The sequence below is a fragment of the Candoia aspera genome, chromosome 1, assembly GCF_035149785.1.
Source record: "Candoia aspera isolate rCanAsp1 chromosome 1, rCanAsp1.hap2, whole genome shotgun sequence".
In the NCBI taxonomy this organism is placed as follows: Eukaryota; Metazoa; Chordata; class Lepidosauria; order Squamata; family Boidae; genus Candoia; species Candoia aspera.
Genome location: NC_086153.1, coordinates 339,922,778 through 339,947,594, shown reverse-complemented (window position 1 = coordinate 339,947,594; position 24,817 = coordinate 339,922,778). Strand labels below are relative to the sequence as shown.

The following is a 24,817-nucleotide window of genomic DNA, read 5'->3' as shown; positions in this document are numbered from 1 at the left end:
AATTGTGGCCGCTGAAGAGGACAATCCGTATAGGGAGAGGCTGCCTCTAAACATGGAGGTGCCATGTGTCCTAACAGCCCGTAGCAAAAGTCTTCTGGGATTCCTATGCTGCTCAGACATTCTTTCACTTTTCTTAGCGAGAAAAGTGGTTCGACAGCCACAAATCAGTCAAGGAATCACAGAAGACCACTGCTTGGAGACACAACGTGGTGCTTCTGCCTCCTCCATCTTGAACTCTTCAGACAGATGCACCTCCAGGTCTTCTACTACGATTTGCTTGTTTTGCAGAGGTCATGGAGACGGATCAAGAAAACAAAAGGAGCATCTTGATGTCTGCCTGGGTGCCTGATGCCCCCCAACCACCTTCTAAATGTACAGGTAGTCCTTGCTTAACAACCATTCTTCTAGTGATGGTTCGGACTTATGACGGTGCTGAAAAAACCGACTTATGACTGGTCCTCACACTTATGACTATTGCAGCATCCCCACAGTCACATGATCATGATTCGGGCGCTTGACAACCGGTTCACATTTATGACTGTCGCAGCATCCTGTGGTCACGTGATCACCATTTTTGACCTTCCTGGCCGGCTTCTGGCAAGCAAAATCAATGGGGGAACCATGTGATTCACTTAATGGCCACGTGGTTCACTTAACGCTTGCAGTGATTCGCTTAACAACCGCTGCAAAAAAAGGTCATAAAATCGGGTCAGGTTCGCTTAATGATCGCTTTGCTTAGCAACCGAAATTCTGGTCTCAATTGTGGTCATTAAGCGAGGACTACCTGTACTTCGGTGCTAATTCCGAGGCTCAGTTCTAATCTGAATCATGGGATGCAGCTTCCCTTTTCCATCTTCCAACTTCAAAGTTGCACACTAATACTATGACACAACCATCAATCCATGGCTACTAAATGATCAAGATTTCTTTATCAAGCCTGGAAAAAAATCCTTCTTAGTAAAGCAACCCTTTGTGCTATCAGTCAACAGTCCAGGTGTCTCCCCAACGATCGCAGTTTCTTAAAAGGCAAGTTGTCTGCAAAGTAAAGTCCAACACTGTCATTTTTGGGGTGAACCATTTCCCTGATCACTACCTTTCTCCGCACCTTTGTAAGTTGATTTCCACCCTCTGGGGAGTTAATTCACGATGCCAGCATAAAAACAGAGTAAACCAACCTTATTCTTCCCTTTTTACGTCTGCTGTTTCCCCAAAGCTGGCTGGGGAATTCTGGGAATTGAAGTCCGCACAGCTTAGAGTTGCCAAGGTTGAGGAACCCTGGTTTAAAATATCCATCACCACCAGCCAGTATGATGAATGCTCATGGGAGAGCATAGATAAATTGCTGTCCAAGGAGACGTGTTTATAAACTGGCTTCCAAGTGAAGTTATTTTCAGGCCACCCTCTGTGGAGCAGATGGGAGAAGGGTTAGGATGAGGTCTTAATGGATGAGGCCGAAGCCCATCACCCCTTTGCCACCTGGGATCATGAGAGGTCCCCAGGAACCTCCTGGGCATGAAATGAAAGCAATGGTGCTCTCTAATGTTTAGGGGTAGACTGCCTCTTGAAAAGGAGGTTCCATTTAACCATGAGAACTAACAGCCACCGGAAATGCCTTCCAGGATCTCGAATTATCTTTCCATCTGAATTACGTCTTTCTATTTGCATGCAGGTGACCTCGTGGGAAAAAAAAGAGTCTTCTCCCCCGGTTGTCAACTGTCCCCACCTCCTCCTCTTCCACCGATCATGCCCATCCTGCCCCCGCGGCGGGCATTGGCTCCCGCCCCTGAGCATGTGTACGAGGAGGAAGATCCTCCGCAGAAGACCTATGTGAACAAAGGTCAGTTGAGAATGGTGGATCCCGCGGATGATATTACAATCCCTAGTTGACCAACAGCCCTGACAGGTAGGCTAGGCTGTAAGAGAGAGGGAGACAGGTTTTAGATCACCGGTGTTTTGGGTTCTCTTTTGCTTTCTGCAACTTCTTGTGACTTGGTTAACCATAAATATAAATTGTAAGTATATTCTTTTTTATCTTTCACGGTGATATTTCATTAGTATGCATATAAACATTTACGTTTAAAAAATCTCGCTGCCTCTTGCCATCAGGCGGGAACCAATTGCCCTATTTTCTATAGAAATATCACTTTGAATAGTGCCAATTCGAATAATGTGGCCCTTTCATGGGATTCACTGGCCGCACTAATGGAGACCTACCTGTGCATGGATGCTCATATTGGGCTGGGGCTATAGCACCACAGCAAAGGTTCCCCATTCAATTCCTCCCACCCCTGGGGGAGAAAAAGCAACAAAAATAAATCTTTGATTCAGAATGGACACATCTGCATCAGGTGACCCGAATGTAGAGATGGGTGGATCGACTGATTACAGGTAGTCCTCGACTTATGACCACAAGGGGACTGGAACCGCCATCGTTAAGCAAGGTGGTCGTTAAGTGAGTCACACCCGACTTTATGACCTTTTTTGCTGCAGTCGTTAAGGGAAACACTGTAGCCATTAAGTGAATCACGTGGTTGTTAAGCAAATTCAGCTTCCCCCATTGACTTTGCTTGTCAGAAGCCAGCTGGGAAGGTCTCAAATGGCGATCACTTGACCCCGGAACGCTGCAACTGTCATAAATATATGCCGGTTGCCAAGTGCCTGAGTTTTGATCATGTGACTCTGGGGATGCTGTGGTGGTCGTAAGTGTGAGGACTGGTCGTAAGTTGCTTTTTCCAGAGCCGTCATATCTTCAAACAGCCGCTAAATAAATGGTCGTAAGTTGAGGACTACCTATGCACCATCAAGTCAGTCTCAACTTTTAGCAGCCAGAGAGAAAGGTCTTCCCCAGGAGGGCCTGTCCCCACCCTGGTCCTTCAGGCCTTCCAACAGGCACCCATCACTGCTGTAACTGAGTCCCTCCACCTTGCGGCTGGTCCAGAGTGCTCATGAAAACAAGAGGGGGAAGTTGCCACTTCTGTTTCAAATGTAGACCCTGCTTTTGTAAAAATGAAGTCTTCTGCAAGGAAAACTGAGGTGTGGTTTCCCTGCCTTTCCACCTGGAACAGAAGCAGCGTGGGGCCAACCTGAGGGCCAGGAAGTGAGGCCAAAAGGAGCCACCCCGGCTGTTCCTGTGCCTCCCAAGCCACTGAAGAGGCCGCCGAAGTCAGGTATGGTTAGGGAGACCCCTGCCAGGGTGTTGAGACAATATTTTCAGCCAGCGACCAAAGTGACAAACTAGTTCAGTCTCTCCATACGTGTTGGGGCTGAGCTCCCAGGAGGAGGCTCAGGGGACTGTATCCAAGGGCCCTTGAGCTATGAATCCTGGCCTTTCTCTCCCTCTTTTTAAAAAGAGATTCTAGTCCTCGTGATTCTGCCAATTTAAATGGGAACATTGGCTGTCCTACAGGTAGTCCTTGCTTAATGACCACAGTTGAGACCAGAATTTTGGTTGCTAAGTGAAGGTCATTAAGTGAATCCAACCCAATTTTACGACCTGTTTTGCGGCAGTCATTAAGCGAATCATCATGGGCGTTAAGTGAACCACATGGTTGTTAAGTGAATCATGCAGTTCCCCACTGATTTTGCTTGCAAGAAGCTGGCTGGGAAAGTCGGAAATGGTGATCACGTGACTGTGGGGATGCTGCGACGATTTTAAGTGTGAGGACTGGTCACAAGTCGTTTTTTCAGCACAGTTGTAAGTCCAAATTGTCACTAAATGAATGGTTGTTAAGCGAGGAATACCTGTATGCTCAGGCAGATTATGGGCCAGTGGGCAAGATCTCTTCTAAGCTTGAAGAGGACCTAGGTAAACAGCTCTTCATGGTCTTACTTTGCAGTTGGAATTTGGGGATACTCCTGAGTGCATACAGAATGGGTCTGATTTGTATTTCAGTTCCCACTAAACTCTAGCATTTATTTGTTTTATTTTATTTTATTTTATTTTTTTATTTTATCCTGCCTTTATTATTTTTATAAATAACTCAAGGCGGCAAACATACCTAATACTCCTTCCTCCTCCTATTTTCCCCACAACAACCCTGTGAGGTGGGCTGGGCTCTGAGAGAGGAACTGGCCCAAGGTCACCCAGCTGGCTTTCGTGCCTAAGGCGGGACTAGAACTCTCCTACCACGCCTGATTGGCCCTTGGGCTGAGAGGGAGGGACTGGCCCAAGGTCACCCAGCCGGCTTCCATGCCTAAGGCGGGACTAGAACTCACAGCCCCCTGGTTTCTAGCCCAGCACCTTAACCACTAGAACCAGCCAGACAGTTTGGCTGCACTCACACTGCATGTTTAAGCCAATCTGTTACAAAGGCCAATTTAGCCTAGACTGGCAAGTAGTGGAGATTGGAGGAAGCCACTTCATAGAATGCTGGAACAGCAAAGTTGGAGGGTGTCTCTGAGATCATCTAGTCTGACCCGCTGCCTAGGGCAGGAATCCACCACTATCGCATCCCCAACAGATGGCCCTCCAGCCTCAGTTTGAACATTTGAGTTCCCTGGAGAATGGGAATCTATTCTGAGCAGTGACACCGAAGCCCCTCTTTGTAACTTTAAAACAAGAAGGCGGTATTGTAAGACATAAATGGGGGAATAGGTGAAAGTCAACTCCCAGACCTTTTAGGGAGCTTGTCAAGGGGGCAGGAAGGAAGCGCCTGCGGGCTGTGAATGCTGAGAATCCACGCAAAAACCACAGAATTGAGGACCAGAAATAACAGATGTAAGTTGCAGTGACCTAGATTTCATTTAAATATGCAGAAAAGCTTCGTAAGGTAAGCTCTGCCCATACGTTGAACAGGCCCCCTATGGAGGCTGTGGGTTCTCCCTCTCTGGAGGCTTTAAGAAAGAGGCCAGAGGGCCACTTCTCTTGGATGGTTGAATTGGTTTTCCTGCACATGGCAAAGGGTTGGACTAGATGATCTTTGGGATCCCTCCCAACACCATCTATGATACCTCTGGGAACCTTTGCCACAGCCTTGGCAGGGCAGCCTTTGGCACTTCCACTTATCAGCATGCACAGAACCCACTTCTTTATATTTATCACACTTCAAGCTTGCCAGAGACCTGACATGGGTGTCTATAAACTATAGTTGCATTTTTCATATCTTAAAGGCAGCCTATTGGATAGTAAATCCACCCTCAAGCTTGGTGTGCACTCAACCACTGGGGAGACTCCGTTATCCAGAAGCATCACCGATAGTAAGTTAGTTTCTTGCATGTAAATCCAGTTGCAGGATTCTATCAAAATGTTATTAATTATTTGCTGGGTTCCGCCCGAACCAAAGACATGCTGTGCACCCATCCTATTGCAGAGGTCTTTTTCTGGGTAGCTTGTTCTGGGTCATACGAGTGGGTTAATTGACCAGGTTGGCTTATGGCTTCAAGTTCTTTTGCTCCCTTTTGCTAAAAGATCTGGACATTTGGGCAAGACTTTTTAATTAAAAACAATTTAAAATGGTGCTCATCTCCACGAGCCAAATTCAATAGCAGTTTTGTCCAGCTGGGGGAAAAAACAGAGGTGGCCACATCTGTTTGCAAGGGGTCTGAATGCGTAGGGTTCAAAGTCAATGTTCAAAGGGCAAAGCATGAAAACACATCTGTGTTTGCCTTCCACTGGTTCAATTTTTTTTCTTTTTCTTTCCATCCAAGCCTTTCCAAGCAATGAACTGAACAAAAGTCTGAACAGAGTGCCCGTTTGCCAAGGGAAATCAGGAATAGATGATGTAGTTGGCTGATTTTGAAGGCAGATTTGATACAACACCCAATGATCCTTCCTGTGTTTCTCATGCCCTGTTTATAAAACCCAGATTGCATCAGCTGATCAAGGGCTGGCTTGATCCCTAACAGAATCCAAGCAAGCGTGGAGAAGATTTATTTGATTGATTGATTGACTGATTTCTATAGTGTGGAGAAGATATAACTATCTTTTCCCCAGCTTCCTGCCAGCAAACAGTTCCCCTTCCATCCTGCCAATGCAATTTGTAGGGTGTGTGTTTTTTTTTCAATGCCAAAACAGCGTTTAACTCCATGCACCTATTTTGATATAGGATTCTGCAAAGGGTTGCACTCTCCATCCAGAAACCGGAACACGTAATTTTAGACGTTTGGTGGGATGCAGGGTGAACTCCCTGCTCTGTCTGAGAGATTGTCTATCCCCCTCCCCAAATAAACTGATCAAATGTCACTTGTACACTGTTTGAAAAAAAAAAAAAAGGTAGAATTAAAATGTGGGGGGTGGGAATCAGGCAATGTTAGGATACAGTTCTTTTTGGTTTTGCTTCTAAATTGTTTTTACTGTTTTTTCACCCGCAGGAACTTAATGTTGTTGTGATGCAGGACCCTTTCTTTTTCTGCATGAATCAAACACCCCATGCATGTGTGAATGGGGCAGAGCTTGCATTGTGATGGTGCATTTGGATAAAAGCAGGAAGGTGCTGTGCAGGGCTGTCCACAGGGCATGGTCAAAAGACTTAAGTTGGCAGCCCAAGCTGTCCAATCTAGTGTTTCTCAACCTTGGCAAGTTTAAGATGGGTGGACTTCAACTCCCAGAATTCCCCAGCCAGCCTTGCTGGCTGGGGAATTCTGGGAGTTGAAGTCCACCCATCTTAAACTTGCCAAGGTTGAGAAACATGGGTCCAATCAAAGCCCCACTGCATTGTGCAATCCCATCTAGATTTCTCCCCAAAACTCAAACATGAGGGGGGAAATAGCTTATGAAGTCCAGAAATCATGCTTGACTGCTTTGCACTTTGGGACTTCCATCAACCTATCTCCAACTCTAATTTCTAAACATGGCATTTTTACTCCGCAGCCACGCTCTGGGCACGTTGCTGACGCGTTTCTCTTTGCAGATTTGACCCAGGAGCTGAAACAAAAACTTGAGGAGCGAATGGCCCGGATAGGCAATTGAAAAGACGGTGATGCCTTTGGCAAAGGATCGACACAGAGGCAAGGGAGGGAGGAACAAGCTGAACCGCCAACAGATCTGCCTCTGGATTTCTCGGCCAGCCTCTCTGGTTGCTCCCTTCGGGAACCAACTCTCCTGTTTTATGTGGAGAGGAATCTTACGGGATCAGATCAGAAAACCCGCCCCTGAGCTGCCTTTGAGACCCTCTTTCTTAGCCATTGGCTGAGCTGTTGTGATGTCACAGCAGGGGCACATTCTGCAGGAAAAGGGGGCAGTTAAGAGGTGGGTTGAAGGGGATTTGGGGAGAGTTACTAAGAATAGTGTGAAGAACCAGTCGACCAAAGTAAAGACTAACTGCACTCCTGAGCATGAGGACCAGCAAGAAAAACCTCGTATGTTTGGGCAGGTGATGAGACAGATAATGGAGTAGGGGAAAAAATCAGCTATGCTTCCAAAGTCTGAGGAAGTAGAAGAAAGGGAAGGTGACGGATCAGTGGATGGAAAGGATCCAGGAGAGCATCGGAATGTTCTTGGACGGATGAGCTACATATTACTCCTAAATGGCTACAAGAGTCGGCATTCGTCCCCACAGTCAACCCCGACTCCATGGCATCGAACCAAAACAAGGGGCGCCAAAAGCTTTCTGCACTTTTTGGAGCGAAGACAATCTCATGTGAAGCAGACCTGTGTGACCTGCGACCCGGAGGAATGCCAGTGGCAAGGCTAGCCACCCAGAGTCGCCTGCACAGTGGGAGGGCGGTGTATAAATTTGATTAAAATAAAATAAAATAAAGGGAATCAGTAGACCAGGGACCTAAATGGAGAGGCAAAGCTTGCCGACGTGGGACTAATTTTGGGACTAATCTACACCCCCCCATGCACACACACAATGATTTCACCCAACCTGCCTCAAACTGGAGTTGCAAGCCTCCAAGGGCCAGTTTACAGGCGGAAATGGGGTCCTTGGCGGCCTCTTCCGGCACAGGTTTATTCAGAAGTAAACCCCAAAGTGTGCGAGGGAGCTAGTTGGATTATACAGCTTTCTGTGTTCTTAACATCTGGAATTCAGTCAGTGGCTGGAAGATTCCAGAGGAATAGGGGACTTATCTGACCAGTCCAGCAAGAATGCCTAGAATGTAAACAGGCATCGGTCATCCACAAATAAGAGAGAGGTAATGATCAAAGGGAATCCACGTTTCCTTTTCACAAAGGTGGTGCAACAGGAGAGCTTGGAAGGCTTATGAGCTGACTGGGTATAAATCCTGAATGACCATCCCTTCTTGGCCAGACTCTGTTGACCATTGCTTCCTGGAATACAATAAAGAAATATTTTCTAGCGTTCACCCTTGCCTAGGAAGATCTGGACATGGGTGACAGTAGGCTTATGAGTGGGGCTGTGTCATGTTTGGACAGAGCTGACTTATTCTGATTGGTGGTAGTACAGGTAGTCCTCACTTAATGACCACAACTGGGACCAGAATTTAGGTTGCTTAGCCATGTGGTCATTAAGTGAATCCAGACCTGATTTCACAACTATTTTTGCAGTGGCCGTTAAGCAAATCACATAGTTGTTAAGCAAGCCACATAGTTGTTAAGCAAGCCACATGGTTGTTAAGCGAATCACACAGTTCCCTATCGATTTTGCTTATCAGAAGCCAGCTGGGAAGGTAAAAAATGGCGAACATGTGACCGCGGGACACTGCAACCACTGTAAATGCATGACGGTTGCCAAGCGCCCAAATCATGATCATGTGACCACAAGGATGCTGTGATGGTTGTAAGTGCGAGGAACGGTCGTAAGTCAGTTTTTCAGTGCCCTCGTAACTCTGGACGGTTGCTAAACAAACAGTCCTTAAGAGAGGACTACCTGTAGTGTTTCAGCCAATGCTATTTCTGTTTCATAGAGCATGTTTGGCAAATCCCAGTCATAAATTCAATTTCTAAAATGGTGGCTGTGTTGCAAAGCTGATGTGTGACCAAGAGATCAAAGCAGTTTGGGGGAACTGCCCCTTTTTCTGGAGAAGGAAGGAAGGGAGGGAGGGACAGCTGCTTTTCTTGAATAGCCATGACAATATTAATCTGATTCCACTTAGTGTTCAACCCACAGGAGCATCAGATATGCGCTTTTGGCTTCGTAAAGTTGCTGCCTCAGCAAGGAAGGGCCCGGATGCATCTGCAGGGGATCCAAGAATTGGAAGCAGGAGAGGAAGGAGAAGGGACTTACAGGGACAGAGACTTCTCCAGATTTGGAGCGAGACCCACAACTCTGTTCTCAAGCAGGTGGGTGGCTCACAAAAGATCAGTTTTGAATCTGGGCGGCCTATCGGGGAAGGGGTTTGTGCGCCGGCGCTTAAACCAGCGAGTCTGATGAAAGTGTCAGGCCGTTGTCGCACAAGCTTTTCCCCTTTTGCAGTTACGTTATGACATCCCGTGCATGTCCCAAAGGGGCAAAGCTCACAGGGAGACTCCATGACTTATTTTGATGAACCAGCCTGAGCCTGCAATCGCCCACGAGGTTGGAAATAAAGATTTTTAAGGCAGGAGAGGGACAATACAGTCAACTGTTTTGGGCCACTTAGCGTCTGAGGCAAGCAGAGAAATCGATATTTTTCATTCCAGGCAGCAAAAAGGAATCGATGAATAAAGGAACGGGCAAAGTTATTTCAGTATTTCAGCGTTCGCTGCCAACTCCCACCTTTGGATCTATTAGCTTCAATGACAAAGACTAGATTGGGGGGGGGACACCGAATACTACCCTGACCTGGGCCCTTGGGAAAGAAAATGGGAAGGGAGATCTTCAAATGAGGATTCTGCTCCTCTCCGTCTTAAAAAGGCCCTGGCTAGAAAAAGTAGAAAAAGACTCTGGGTTGCCATCTGGAGGTGTGCATTAGTCAGGATGCCAAAGGCTCAGCTTTGTGGATTTAACCTGCCTCATCTGGTGACACATGTGGTGTGAATCTAGCACATGGGTGCCTGGCCTAACGTTGCTCCATGGACCATTGAGTGGAGATGGGTTCTGCAACGTGAGATCAGCAAGATCTTGGAGGCAGGGCCCTGCTGTCTCTCATCGACCTCAGTGAAGATGCTCCCTCTGCACATCTTCTCCAGAAGGCCCCCTTCCTATCAGCAGGCTGGGGTGCCTGCAGGATAGGGTCAAAAGAGCCAAGTGGGTGGCCATGATGGTGCAACCCAACCTTTTTTTAATGTGTGCCACCCATGAAAAAACAGGGCAGAGCTTTGATCGCATCATCACGGCCACCAGCTTGACTCTCGTGACCCTGCACCAATTCTCTCCTTGGGGAGCACAGCTCTCAGGGTTTCTAGCCAATCGGATGGGACCGAAAGGCTGGGCATTCTGAGAGTTGTAGTCCCAGCCAATCTGAAAGGTTCCCAGCTGAGGAAAACTGGTGGTCTGCTGCTGCTAAACTTCACTACAATCCCACAGAGGAAGAGGTTGAGCAAATATTCCTTCGGTTGCCACATCAGCCCTACCTGTAGAAAGAAACCAATGCCACACAGGACTACTTTTATTGTAAAGCTATAGTAGCAGAAGAGCCTCGTGTGGCGCAGAGGGGTAGGCGGCAGTACTGCAACTGAAACTTTCCCCGCGACCCGGGTTCGACCCCAGCGGGAGCCGGATTCTCTCTCGGGCAGCCGGCTCGGGTCGACTCAGCCTTCCACCCTTCCGAGGCCGGTAAAATGAGCACCCGGCTCGCTGGGGAAGGTGGCAACCGGGGAAGGCAGTGGCCAACCACCCCGCTCTACAGTCCGCCGAGAAAGCGTCCCGGAAGCGGCATCCCCCCAAAAAGGGCCAGACGTGGCCCAGTGCTGGCCCAGGGGACCTTCCACCTTCCACACAGTAGCAGAATCTTGCAGGTCTGAATGAGCTTCCCCCCTCCCAGGGCCGCTACTAGGGTCTGCGTCACCTGGGGCAAACACGGATTCCACGCCCATTTTGGCTCCCCCCAGCACTCATTTTGGCCCCTCCCGGCGGCACCTGGGCACATGCCCTGCTTGCCCCCCCCCCCCTTTATCTTGGAGTGAAGTAGGAAGAAGCTTCTCTGAGGTGTTTGCTCAGGTTACCTGCCTGGCCTGGCCTCAGGCAGCTCTTATCTGACCGTGCCTGGAAACGGCTCTTCCTCCTGTCCCTCAAGGCCATTCCCGCTGCCCTCCATAGTGGGAGGTTGTGGGGAGGCTGGGAAGAATGAAAGGGAGAGTAGAGAGGAACACTTAAGAGAGAGAAAGTGAGTCTGCTGGCAGCTTATCTCATAAATGGCAATTCAGTCCAGGTTGCAAGAAACCTGGGAAGAAAAGTTTTGGATCATTCAGACAGACCCTGCCTGAATGAACTCCCTAAAAATAAGGCTGAGAAATTCTTTTTCAGGGTTTGGGAGATTTTATATTTACCCTGGATTAGCATGGGAGAGCACTTCCCTGAAATCTGTTCAGTTCTTGCCCAATTTTGCCCAGCTGCGTGGACTTTGACAGTTGCGTTCACCCAGCATAACTAACACAACATGCGGGTGGAAGACTGAGTTGCTGCATTTGCACACTGTGGTTAAGATCAGCCTGGGTTAGGGTTTTGGCCGCGTGTGTGGTCGGAATCCAACTGGTTGGGTTAGTCTGGGGATCACTGTAGTGTGTGAATGGAGTCTGATGATTTAAGAAGGTGGTGGCGCCTCCCTCCCTGGAGGCTGGGCAGTCCCTGAACTTACTGGAATGTTCTCTATTGCTGGGGATGGGCAATATGACCTTTAGGAGACCCCCCACTGAACGATATTGAGAATTCTTGAGCACCCATCAAATTGCCATGGGTGAATGCCAGCAAGTGTTCTACTTCTCCGTCTAATCCTTTATTTGTCTTAAGCGACTGCCTAAATTAGTGGCTTACTATCACATCTTGACAACCCTCCTAGGGAGACCATATCAGGAAATCCATTCCACCAGACGGCTAAAACTACTTTTATCGAGATTGGCTACAATGACAGAATCTTGCCAGCCTGATTGTACTGAACCTCCCCCCCCCCCGACATGCCTGTGAATTAGGAAGGTGTCTGTTTGAGCTACTTCTGAATGTTATCTGGCTTTTCTGGACTTAAAAAACGCTCCAGCCCTCTTTGGTTCTTGCATAGCTCCATCGAGGTCACCTTCCTTGTGTTCCACACATCTCGTGGCAATAAGTTCCACTGGAACAGAGGTGAGACGAGGCATTTTTCTCTTGGACCCCTACTTATTCACAGACAGGCACAGGTTTGCAGAAATCTGCAATTTATTACTAAGGCCAGAAGCTGGTTGCATGGTGAGACAGTAAAACAAATGAACAAGCAAACAAACAAATCCCATTTTGCAGATGCCAGCTGACATGGCTTGAGGTGGACAAACCTGCAACTTTGTTGCATTTCTGAATTGTTGCTCCAGAAGCAAAGACATTTAGTTAATCTGGCAACAGCATTGCTTTGGTAGCCCCGTATTCAAGCAAGTTTGCGCATATTCCCCAAAATGGAGAAGCCGATCTCATCAAAATTTCTGCTCTCCTTGTAAAATAAAACTAAGTCTCTGTCCCTCATGGGTAAGAAAAGATGCTCAGAGGAAAAGTAACAGGCTTTTTGCGAAGTCTAAGGCCTGAGGAGGGCATAGTTAATGTTTTTTGGTGCTGGTCAACCACCAAACTGGGCAAAGCCATAAGCCAAGATGGACATTAGTGGAGGGTATTTCATTTTTAACCTGTATTTACCTATTTCATCTCAGCAGGAGGCAACTGGACAACACTGTCAGAGCTTGGAACCTAAGCGACATTTGGTCTGGTTAGTAATTGGATGGGAGATATGAGGGAATTGCAGGCCTCCCAATCAGACTAGGAAGTTGGAAAAGGAGACAGTTACAAGCCACTTTGATGTGGCTGCCAAGGAAACAACATGGACGTTATCACCAAGTGTCACGTTCAGCCTGAAAGAGCCTTTACAGGTAGTCCTCGACTTATGACCACAATTGGGACTGGAACTTCCGTTGCTAAGCAATGTGGTCATTAAGTGAGTCATTCCTGATTTTACCACCTTTTTTGCTGCAGTCATTAATCAAATCACTGTGCTCATTAAGCGAATCCAGCTTCCCCCATTGACTTTGCTTGTTGGAAGCCCCTTGGTAAGGTCACAAATGGCTATCATGTGACCCTGGGAGGCTGCAACTGTTGTAAATACACACTGGTTGCCAAGCACATGAATTTTGACCACATGACCACGGGGACACTACAACAAGTGCGAGACCCAGCCGTAAGTCACTTTTTCAGCGTCGTCGTAACTTTGAATGAATGGTCATAGGTCGAGGACTACCTGTATTCTGTCCAGGTTGTGGCCACACTTGGCTGATCTCATCAAACTAACTAGAGTTGAACCTGGTTAATCCTTGGATGGGAGACTGCCAGGAAGTCCCAGGCCTGGGAAGAAGAAAGGTTATCCGGGAATAAAGCAATGGCAAAATACTTGTGGCCAAGAAATCTCTTCGTCCATGAGGTCACCAGCTCAGGTTGAAAGAGCCCTCTGCTCTGGGAGATAATTTTAGGGGACAAGGCAGCTCAGCTTGTTTTTTGGCAAGGCCCCAAGGCAACAGCCTGGCCAGAGAATGCTCTGGGGATCACCAGAAGGGGGAGAAAAATAGGGGGTCTGCTGGTTTTCCACCATGCACCGTTAATCGGAGTGAGACGACGCCTGAAGTAGAATGACTGCAAAAGGATGTGTTTGCAGTATCTGGCATTTCAGAGCAAGCTCCAAATTTGGAAAACTTTGGACACCGGGGCGATGCTGGAGTCCATGGGGCAGCGGTGGGCTCGGATGCCAGGTCTGCAAGAGGCAGCATAACCTTCGAAGATGGGAAGGCCATCGACGTCAAGGGAAGGGGGGTCAGAAAAAAACCCACCAGCTCCATCAAATTCTGGGATCAAGATGGTGGCCATGATGGTGCAATTGAAGCTCTGCCCCTTTCTTGACCCCCCCTCCTGCAGTCATCCCAGGAAAGACCATGTATAACCTTTTCCAAAGGCGAAGAGTCGGTGGTATTTCCCTCTCACCTCGGGGTAGCCTGAGAGGCACGTGGTGGCCACTTTACTCTCAAAAGCGAGAGCTGCATCGCTTTGCAAAGTGGCTTGGAAGGGGGGCTCCACTGTGGCCCTCGTCAAAATGACAGACACCCCCGAAGATCCGCAACCCCCGACTGATTATACGGCAGCGCCTGATTTCTTTTCTAAACGGCCTTTTCTCCAGAAGCATGAGGACTAGAATCTTAGTTTATTCTCAGGGGCTTCTGGATAAAACCCCCAACCGAATAACAGCGACGGGAAAGGCCTTTCTCCACTCGGAGATCCGACGCCGTTCCAAAGAGATAGACCTAGCTTACGCAGACAAACAGCCCAAGCTGCTACAGGTCGACATTCCCATCGTTTATTAATAGAAGCTGTGCTCACCCCTTCCAAAAATCAAACAGAGAGCCCCCTCGCTTCGGGCTGGCACAGCTGTTCTTTCATAACTTTTGGACAAATTATGCTAGATAAAAAGTCTTCCTTGTTTTGCAAGGTTTTTGCAGAGCGTTGGTCACTGCAGTTGGGTTGGCTTGACTCTGAATTTTTGGAGAAGCAAAGGGAGGGGTGGGTGGGGTGGGGTGGGGTGAGAAAATCAGAGTGGAGAATACACAGTGCTTTATTGTCCTTTTTCCAACCGGGCTTTTGTGCTACGCAAGGGTCGCCATCCCGTATCCCGCTGGAGGCCCTGGATAGCAGAGGGGGACCCCCGTCCCTAAAACCAGCCGGGGCGATTTTGGCAATCCGATCTAAAGAACCTAACACCTTCCAACCAACAACTTCCAACTCTCCTTCCCGAAGGTGGCCCGAGTGCCTATCCAAGACCTGGAAGGAAAAAGAATATATATCGTATATTTTTTAAAAAATACAGTGGGGTCTGTGGCTGTGGACGGTTCGTACTGCGGGTCTGTCTCGTGGCGAGAGGGTCCCTGCTTGGAAAGGAGGGGTGGGACGTGGGCCTCTAAGTGAGGCTGGTGGTCGAACTGCTGGTGGCACTGTTACGCTTCTGAAGGCATTTGACGGCGCTGGGCACTTGCAAGCCGGAGTAGACGTGGAAGCTGCCACACCACACCTAATGGGGGGAAATGGAAGGGCTGAGTAAGAAGGCAGAGGGGTTGGAAAAGTGTAGAAACCTTGGTGCGCTCTCATCTTGGGGGTTTGCTTGCAGACGTTTCATCACCCAGCTAGGTAATGTCATCAGGGCTAGCTCAATAACGGTGAAAAACTGCTGGGGGAAGGGGAATACATTTGGAAATGGGATGGACTTGCTAGACCAGTGTTTCTCGGCCTCGGCCCCTTTAAGATGGGTGGACTTCAACTCCCAGAATTGCCCAGCCAGCCATGCTGGCTGGGCAATTCTGGGAGTTGAAGTCCACCCATCTTAAAGGGGCCGAGGCTGAGAAATACTGTTCTATTCAAAGGGTATACATGACTGGCACGGATGCTATTACCTCGTTGGGTAATGAGACGTCTGCAAGCCAACCACCAAGCTCAGAGAGCAGCAAGGACCCACAGTTCAACCCAGAGCAACAGAGATTCTCTTCTATGGGTTGGAAAAGATTTGCAACAGGTCTGAAGAAGTACAGAAATTCAACAGGGTATCGACCAAAACAAGGAGGCTGCTGAGAGGCAGGGTGTGCATGTCAAAAAAGTCAAGATGCGGACACAACTGCACCAAAGCCCTCCCCTTTCAGTTCTTCATGGGGGCATGGGCCTGCCATCTTGACTTTTTTGACCCCACACCCCACAGACGCTCCTACATTTATCATAGGAGCTAAACTGCTCTTGCTACGCATTTGCTTCTGGAGGGAAAAAGTGAAGTTTGTATCAGTGAGCAAGAGAGGAGGTGGGAGAGAAAAGCGAAGGTTTTTGGCAATGCTGGAAAAGATTCCCCGTGTTTTCAACGATTTTTCAGCACTCCATTGAGAAGTGTAGTGTTTTGATGGAGCTGGTGGGTTTTTTTTTCCTTTTCTGTTTTGTAGGATCTCTATATTCTTCTATTTTTAATTGCCTCGTACTGTGTGATCTTCAGAGTGAGGATGGATTCAAGCAGTCTATAAATTATTAAATTTTAAATTAAATTAAATTAAATTTTAAATTAAATTAAATTAAATTAAATTAAATTTTAAATTAAATTAAACTAAATTAAATTTTAAATTAAATTAAATAATTTTGAATTAAATTAAATTTTAAATTAAATTAAATTAAATTTTAAATTAAATAAAATAATTTTATTTTAAATTAAATTAAATTAAATTAAATTAACATTTGTCTTGAAGGGCTGGAGAAAGGACAGGGATTTTACAGCCCTCTTCAAATACCTGCAAGGAAGTCACATTGAAGAAGGTCTAATCCTTACTCATTCCAGAGTGCAAGACATGGCGTAATAGATTTAAGTTAGGCAGATATTTTGCTTGAACGTAAGAAAAACGTCTTAATAATCAGAGCACTTTTCTGGTGGAACCCCTGACTGAGAGACACGGATGTATTCAAATAGAGGCTGGGCACCCGTCCATCGGGGGGATGTTTTAATCTGGACCCCTGTACAACAGGGGGTGGACTGGATGGCCTCAAGGGTCCCTCCCACCTCAACGATTCTATTATTCAATGATTCTAATTTCTCACCTAACTGAATAATTATTTTGGTTGTAATCCATGGCTGGTGCAGCATACTCATAATTTAGGTATGGAGAAGGAAGGGTTAAAAAGGAATGATTTCTAATCCTTTGAACAGAAATACACATTTTTTTAATTATGTCATTTTGTCTGGCATAATTCACTTCCTTGAGCCATTCTATCCATTTATCTCCTTTAAGCAGTTCAGCAGGTCTCTGCCCCCCTGTTCTCCTGCAATATCCCTGCCATCATAAGGACTAGAACCTTTTTTTTTTTTTTTTTAAAGGAAGATGCTATTTCCAAGGTCTTCACCAGATACTATACGTTTCCTGTCCCCCACACCTTCCAAATCTCTTACCATGAAGGCTGGAAGAACTGGTTGAGTAAATCTGGCCCGAAATGTGTGCAGCAACTGCTTGGTTTTTGCATTGTAGAATGAGAGGAAGCCTGCAAACGGGGAAGAGGAAAAGAGGGGCCTTAAGGGGGCGGGGAAAAGTTGCTTGGACAAGAGGGAGTAGAAGGGGACCAAAACTCTATCTAGCCCTGTACCCTGAGGAATTCTGGGAGTTGAAGTCCACGACTCTTAAAGTTGCTGAGGTCGAGAAACACTGCTCTAGTGTCATAACAACGACAACAACAACAGTAATAAACCCAATTCCCAGCACAAGAAAGTCACCTGTGAACTCAGCTGGAGCTATTTTTGTGATTATTTGTTTCCTGCTTAGAACTGAAAGGGGAAATTTGGAGAAGCCCTCAATAAACTCACTTTTCTTCATTGCATTTGCAAGCGAGTTCACTCAGCCCGATTCTCGGTGGCTCCACAATCTGCATTTGACTTCACTTGCTCTGAACAAACTTTATCTGCCCTTGCTTGTTCTAGGTGGCCTTCTTTTAATTAATCAATCCTGTTTTGACCCCCCCCCCAACATCCCTGCTGTGACAACCATTTTGTGAGGGTGCCCACAACTCCAAGGGCATCCCTTCCGTCCCTGTTGGCTGGAACGACGCGGGAAACTTTTCTCCGCGGAGCAGAACGGCTCCAAATTTCCTTCCCTAAGTGAGACGTGCTGCACTGGGGGAAAGAGGAGGTGATGGGAAGACCAAATTACCTGGGGAGGGATAAGCCAGGTCCCCCGTGGCCCCCCAGAGCACCCTCAGATTGAGCCACTAGAATTCAGTGGCCAATTCTCAGTAGCCCAATTGGCCTCTAAAATAAGGGCGGGGTTGGTGTGATATATCTATGTCCTTCCTTCAAACTTCCAAACAGGGGCCTCTGTGGGGGAAGTGGTCAAAGAAGTCAAGATGGCAGCTACAACCAGGTGGCTGAACCTCCCTCCCTCTTTACACTTAAGGGTGCGGCTTTACGCACCCAGCTGGAGCTGCCACCTTGACTTTCTTGGCCCCACCTTGGGGAAGGTCCTGCTCCCAAAGCCCTCCATGCCAGACCCAACATTTTCAGCCCCGCCCTGGTCCCTGAAGACGGGGGGAGCCCGAGGAGGTTTCGCCCTGAGCGACTCTGAAACTACCTTCGTGGAAATTGCAATACACGCCAATGACGTCAGGCACCGGGATGTCCAAGATCTTGGCCTTGTTGTTGTGTTTGGCCGTGAAGCTGACCTGCAGCCAGTTGTTGAGATGAAGGCACCAGGAGGAAGAGGTTTTGCCCAGCTGGTCAAACTTGCCCAAAGCCCGATACGCCACGCCCACCGCAAAGGCCTTGCTGTCCCGGTCGCAGCGCACCTCCCAGTAGTGGTCACTGCTGTCAATCAAGGAGTCTCCTGTGATGGAGCCAAGAAGACGTCACGGTTGGGACCCGGCCATCGATCCCTTTGATCGACTGATAAATCCGTTAACCTGCGTTGCGTTGGCTAAAGGGAACCCCGAGGGCTTTTCTTCAAACATCCAGGCTGAGTTTGCGCAATATGTCTAAGCCTGGTTCTTGAATTAACCATTTTCAGAGTTCACACATTACACCAATGTGACCTCTCTTGAGCAAATTGATTGCAGGCAGGGGGTGCACAAAGACACACAAAACTAATCAAGGTTAACCAAGGGAATTCTGGGAGTTGAAGCCCAGGCATCTTAAAGCATGCTGGCTGGGGAATTCTGGGAGTTGAAGCCCAGGCATCTTAAAGCATGCTGGCTGGGGAATTCTGGGAGTTGAAGTCCAGGCATCTTTAAGCATGCTGGCTGGGGAATTCTGGGAGTTGAAGTCCATGACTCTTAAAGTTGCTGAGATTGAGAAACACTGCTCTAGTGTTATAACAATGACAACAACAACAACAACAGTAATAAACCCAATTCCCAGCACAAGAAAGTCACCTGTGAACCCAGCCGGAGCTATTTTTCTGAGTATTTGTTTCCTGCTTAGAACTGATTTTTCTTTCCCTAAACAGATCCAAATCAAGGAACAAGGGGAAGAACACTGATCACCAGAGATCGTGGGTGGGGGTGAAGCTAAAAGAGTCATTTCTCCCTGGAGCTTTAGAAATAATTATTTTGAAAAAGGAAAGCTGGGCAGGGGGTTCCTGCCCCCAGGACAGTTTGAACTTGAAATATCCTCGGAAAGAAGTCAAGATGCTTCAACAGGCCTCCGTGGGCTCGCCATACCGAAGGTGTTCCCCCCAACCACTGTCACCGAAAGAGGGTCCGTTCCTCATTTCTACATGAATGTGATTCGCCATTAGCCTCTATTAAACCAGGAGGAGAAATCCAGGACCCCCCCCATCTTCCCATCACCTGCAAATTTCGTTCTTGGCCCCACCCACCTCTCCAGGCTCCGTAGCTCCACCTCCTGCACAAGCTCCACCCTCTTCTCCAAGCCTGCCCATTATGGGCCTCAAATTCGCAAGAGCCCCCAAGATGACCCGGGATACTGACAGGACCCTTACCCAACACCGTGTAGGATTCGGCAGTGAATCGGTCTCTCCCTCCACGGCCCGTCGGCATCCTTTTCGGAGACTGGATGCACCTGCGGATGAGAACGCCCCAAGGCGAGTGGCTGCTGAGCCCCACCGGTCAAGAGGGAGGGACAACGGGGGGTTCCGAGCCCAGCCCTCCTTCCACATTGCAAGAGAGCAGAGTTCGAGAAACCAAGGCGTCACCCGGGAAGGCGTTATTCCATCTCTCTATGCACATGTGTGCTTGTATCTAAATACACATTTATATTAATTTACAAGTACTCCTTGCTTAACAAACAATACTTGGGACTGGCAGCTCCGTCACTAAGTGACGTGGTCATAATGCACAACGTCACATAGCTGCGTCGAGTTGCAACGGCAGTTCCAGTTGGCGTCGTTAGGCGAATCCTGCGCAGTTGCAGCGTCCTGCAGTCACGTGATGCCATTTGCGACCTCCTGCCGGCTTCTCTGCTGACTTTGCTTGTGGGAAGGTGGCAGTGAAGGTCACAAATGGTGATCACGTGACTGCAGGACACTGTGACTGTCATAATTGTGAGTCAATTGCCAGGCACCCGAATCACAATCACGTGAGCATGGGGACGCTGCGATGGCCACAACTATGAGGAATGGTCATAAGTCCTTTCATTCAGCACTGGCCTAACTTTGAAAGGTCGCTGAATGAGTGGTTGTTAAATGAGGACTACCTGTACATAAATATACATGTATGTAAATAAATTGAAATATACATTACATACACTCATCTATATATTACTAAAACTCTCCTGTCTGTTTGATACTTTGTAACCTGTAACTGGGCGAAACGGGGCATTGTGGGACAACAATTTTTGAACTAAGGAACCTCAAACGGGCTAACTTACAGCATGCATCCAAAATCCGGGACCCATTATTCCCATGGGATTGAAATTTGGCAAATTTTATAAAACTTTTTATGACATAAAAACATAAAACATTTTATGACACCATGCAAAATGTCATAAAACATTTCCTGTGGTCAACTCCTGATGCTGGACTGTGCTTTACAGTTCAATATGAATCACATGGGCTGTTTTCAAGCCAGATACATCTCTGAATATCTCCCTGAGTTTTTAAGAACTTTTCCAGGGGAGGCAAGTCATTAGAAGCTCTGCCATTGTTGAAGGCATTGAGGCATCTGGCAAGGAAATACCTCTGAAACGATGACCCAACAGGTCCACGGGTTGTTTAGTGTATCTATATCTATACACAAATACACTTTTTCACGTTGGGCATTCATTATTATTTTTTAATGATTTTTTTGCTGTTCTTAAAAGGAAATACAGAGAAAACGATCTACACAAACAAATTAAAAGGCAGGAGACATTATTTTACTAGGGTATTGATCCTAAAACTGCCTCCCAATGGAACACAATTTAATCTGTAGTCCAGATCGGTATTTGCTTAGCTGGTTCAGGATGAACATTTAACACGATGCCCACCCTCCGTAGCTTTTCAAGTCCTTGTGTTATTACAAGGTAATATCAGCTCCCCAGATGCTTTTCAAAAGGGCTGGACTACATCACCCATCCTTCCCAACCAGTATATCTAGAAAACTCCAGGTCAGAGAAGGCGGTTTACATCAAATCCGTTGGGCTGTTCATCCGGCTTCCTGACTGACTGAAGGTTTTCTCAGTCAGCTGATGGAATTAAACTTTATTGTTTTTCACCAGCAAAAAGTATGATCAGTATTGATCCCCCCAAGCCCAGAGAACCCCAATTCAAAGCATGCACGATTTTGTCAAAACAAGGAACTCGTGGCACGGTATCACGATGCAAACTCCACCCGATAGGGACGTGCCTCCCACGTCACAAGGCTTCTACAAACCAGGAGACATCTGCGCTGCAACATCCTGACGCAAACTCCACCTCCACGTTGTGACGCAGAAGCAAAAGCAGCCAAATTTGCACCACGTGTGTTTCATCATTTGCCTCCTCCCTGCCTGACCTACAGACACATGTGGCACTCCAGTTCAACCAGAAAAGCAGAGCAGAGCAGAGCAGAGCAGAGCAGAGCAGAGCAAAGCAAAGCAGAGGAGTTACCTGGCTGGAGAATTAACCGGGGAAGCGGTACGGCCCTTCCCATCCTTTTCACGGGCTTTCATGTCTTGCACCTTCCCGCCCATGGCGTCCCATTCCACGCTGAGGTCTTCCACCTTGAGATTTTGGTGGCTGGTGCTGCCGTCCAGGCGGTACATGAAGGCTGGGGAGAGAAGAAAGAAGGGGACCCTTTTGATGTCCATGTCTTCCTTCCTTCAGGTCTTGATCCAAGGTCTCCAGATCCTTCATGCCTTGGATATCCCTTTCCCCAATCCAAGCTATGCTACTTTCCACCAAGATCTTTGGTTTTGTGGAGCACCATCCTGTCCATCCAACGGACAGCACAACCCACATTTGCTAGAGCGCAAGTTATACATTAGGTTTGGGAGGAAACACGCCATGAACACCCCAACTGATATCGCCATTTGTTGAACCAAGGTGTGCATGTTCATTGAAACATGGGGCCTGTTCTCACAACGTGTCCAACCTGGCCAGCCACTAACCCAGTCAAGATTCTGGTAGCACACAAGCACACTGATCGGGCCGAAAGGCACCATGTTAGGAACACAGAATGCCCTGTTGATTTTCTCTGCAGGAACCATGAGCATTTGCACCAGCGGAGTACGGACAAGGCTCCACGATACCACAAGCCCCTTCCTCAGGGGCTGGGGGGGTAGCAATATATGTGGGTGCTGCACCCAATCTGTGACGGGGAGGGGCGCTTGGGCATTTCTGTAGAGAGCAAGGAAGATGACCTTGATGGAAATACGCAGGAACTGGTACCTAGGCAAAGGGGGCTGAAACATTTTTTAAGTCCAGGACAGCCAGATAACATTTGGAAGCGGCTCAGACAGACACCCCCCTAATTCACAGGAGTATCAGGAGGGGAGGCGGTCCAGCACAACCAGGCTTGCAAGATTCTCTTATTGCAGCCAGTCTCAATAAAAGGAGTTTTAGCCCCCCTGTGGAGTTGATTTCCTGGTCTGGTCTGCTTACTGGGACTGACAATTTCCTGCGCTACACAACTTCATTGACCAGTGAAGCATGCTGAGGGGAGGGGGTCCTTTGAGGCCATCTAGTTCACCCCCCATTCTCCTTTCCTCTTGGCAGAGTGCAAGTTCAACCAAGGACACTAAGTGAGGCTTTAATCACACAGGCACAGCCACCCTCTTGACTTTTTTGACCTCCGCTCCAGATGCTCCTGAGTTCAACATGTTTATACTTTTCCGTGAGATGGGTGGCTACACAAATCTGATAAATAAATAAATTTTAAAAAAAATTGGGATCACAAACTGGAGCTCCCTAGGAATCCACAGTCACCAGAACTAGAGCACCCTAGGACTTTCCCAATCCCTTCTAATCTCTAGCTGGGCTGGAAGTCCACACGCCCCCCACCCCCCACAGAAATGCCCTCTTGGGGTTTGCTCACCTCTTGTTTCCAAAGTAACCGGCTCCGAAAACTCTCCTGCCACAGCTTTGTTGCAAGCTTTGACACGGAAGTTCATGTACTTCATGTCAAATTTCAGCCCTGCAGACATGGAGAAGGAGACAGAAGATCAGGGGGATTTAACAAGGTCACCAACTGTGTGCACCGTCCCTTTAAAAGGGGGAACTCACCCCAGGGCCATCAATTCTCTATTTCTCCCCCCCCCCCCCCGCCTTAAATCTCTCTCCTTCCTTCACCAGCTACTCCAAATTCCTGAAGCCAGTGGTGCCACTAAGTCAGTGTTTCTCAACCTTGGCAATTTTAGGATGAGTGGACTTCAACTCCATGGTTGGCTGGGCAATTCTGGGCGTTGAAGTCCCCCCATCCTGAAGCTGCCAAGGTTGAGAAACACTGCATTAAGTGCAGGCTGAAAACCCTTGGCACGGAGAAAACCTTGCTCCAGGTCTGCATCTATTTTTTCCCCACAGAGCTAATTGCAAGAAGACCTTGATTTTTATGATCTACGGGAGCATCTACAGGATGGATGGATGGATGGATGGATGGATGGATGGAAGGATGGATGGATGGATGGAAGGATGGATGGATGGAAGGATGGATGGATGGATGGATGGATGGATGGATGGAAGGATGGATGGATGGAAGGATGGAAGGATGGATGGATGGATGGAAGGATGGAAGGATGGATGGATGGAAGGATGGATGGATGGATGGAAGGATGGATGGATGGAAGGATGGATGGATGGATGGAAGGATGGATGGATGGATGGATGGAAGGATGGATGGATGGATGGAAGGATGGAAGGATGGATGGATGGAAGGATGGATGGATGGATGGATGGATGGATGGATGGATGGAAGGATGGATGGATGGATGGAAGGATGGAAGGATGGATGGATGGATGGAAGGATGGATGGATGGATGGATGGAAGGATGGATGGATGGATGGATGGATGGATGGAAGGATGGATGGATGGATGGAAGGATGGATGGATGGATGGATGGATGGATGGAAGGATGGATGGAAGGATGGATGGATGGATGGAAGGATGGAAGGATGGATGGATGGATGGATGGATGGATGGATGGAAGGATGGATGGATGGATGGATGGATGGATGGATGGATGGATGGATAGATGGATGGATGGATGGATGGATGGATGGATGGATAGATGGATGGATGGATGGAAGGATGGATGGATGGATGGATGGATGGAAGGATGGAAGGATGGAAGGATGGAAGGATGGATGGAAGGATGGATGGATGGATGGAAGGATGGATGGATGGATGGATGGAAGGATGGATGGATGGATGGATGGATGGATGGATGGATGGATGGAAGGATGGATGGATGGATGGATGGATGGATGGATGGATGGATGGATAGATGGATGGATGGATGGATGGATGGATGGATGGATAGATGGATGGATGGATGGAAGGATGGATGGATGGATGGATGGATGGATGGAAGGATGGATGGATGGATGGATGGATGGATGGATGGATGGATGGATGGATGGATGGATGGATGGATGGATGGATAGATGGATGGATGGATGGATGGATGGATGGATAGATGGATGGATGGATGGAAGGATGGATGGATGGATGGATGGATGGATGGATAGATGGATGGATGGATGGATGGATGGATGGATGGATGGATAGATGGATGGATGGATGGATGGATGGATGGATGGATGGATGGAAGGATGGATGGATGGATGGATGGATGGATGGATGGATGGAAGGATGGATGGATGGATGGATGGATGGATGGATGGATGGAAGGATGGAAGGATGGA

General features: G+C 47.9%; 2 protein-coding genes and 1 long non-coding RNA gene across 7 annotated transcripts in view; 1 reads left to right on the top strand and 2 right to left on the bottom strand.

Annotated features, from left to right (window-relative positions):
- The window catches only part of LOC134488509 (uncharacterized), a 679,404-nt gene extending 676,798 nt beyond the window's left edge, over nt 1-2,606 (bottom strand). The window contains exon 1 of the long non-coding RNA XR_010066976.1: nt 2,380-2,606. This is a non-coding gene — a long non-coding RNA (uncharacterized LOC134488509). The remainder of the gene's footprint in view (nt 1-2,379) is intronic.
- STAP2 (signal transducing adaptor family member 2) overlaps nt 1-8,245 on the top strand; it is a 33,772-nt gene extending 25,527 nt beyond the window's left edge. For 2 of the 5 annotated variants that reach the window (XM_063290964.1, XM_063290961.1), the window contains 5 exons: nt 289-378; nt 1,670-1,837; nt 3,066-3,167; nt 5,110-5,196; nt 6,849-8,245. In XM_063290964.1, coding sequence (XP_063147034.1) covers nt 289-378; nt 1,670-1,837; nt 3,066-3,167; nt 5,110-5,196; nt 6,849-6,907 — 506 coding nt within the window. In that variant the 3' untranslated portion in view covers nt 6,908-8,245. The remainder of the gene's footprint in view (nt 1-288; nt 379-1,669; nt 1,838-3,065; nt 3,168-5,109; nt 5,197-6,848) is intronic. The other 3 variants (XR_010066975.1, XM_063290962.1, XM_063290963.1) reach the window with 3 other exon arrangements.
- A 6,591-nt stretch (nt 8,246-14,836) lies between these two features.
- FSD1 (fibronectin type III and SPRY domain containing 1) overlaps nt 14,837-24,817 on the bottom strand; it is a 21,627-nt gene continuing 11,646 nt past the window's right edge. Inside the window, exons 8-13 of the mRNA XM_063290932.1 lie at nt 22,992-23,090; nt 21,566-21,725; nt 19,481-19,560; nt 18,116-18,367; nt 16,948-17,036; nt 14,837-15,045 (exon numbers count right to left, since the gene is read on the bottom strand). Coding sequence (XP_063147002.1) covers nt 14,935-15,045; nt 16,948-17,036; nt 18,116-18,367; nt 19,481-19,560; nt 21,566-21,725; nt 22,992-23,090 — 791 coding nt within the window. The 3' untranslated portion in view covers nt 14,837-14,934. The remainder of the gene's footprint in view (nt 15,046-16,947; nt 17,037-18,115; nt 18,368-19,480; nt 19,561-21,565; nt 21,726-22,991; nt 23,091-24,817) is intronic.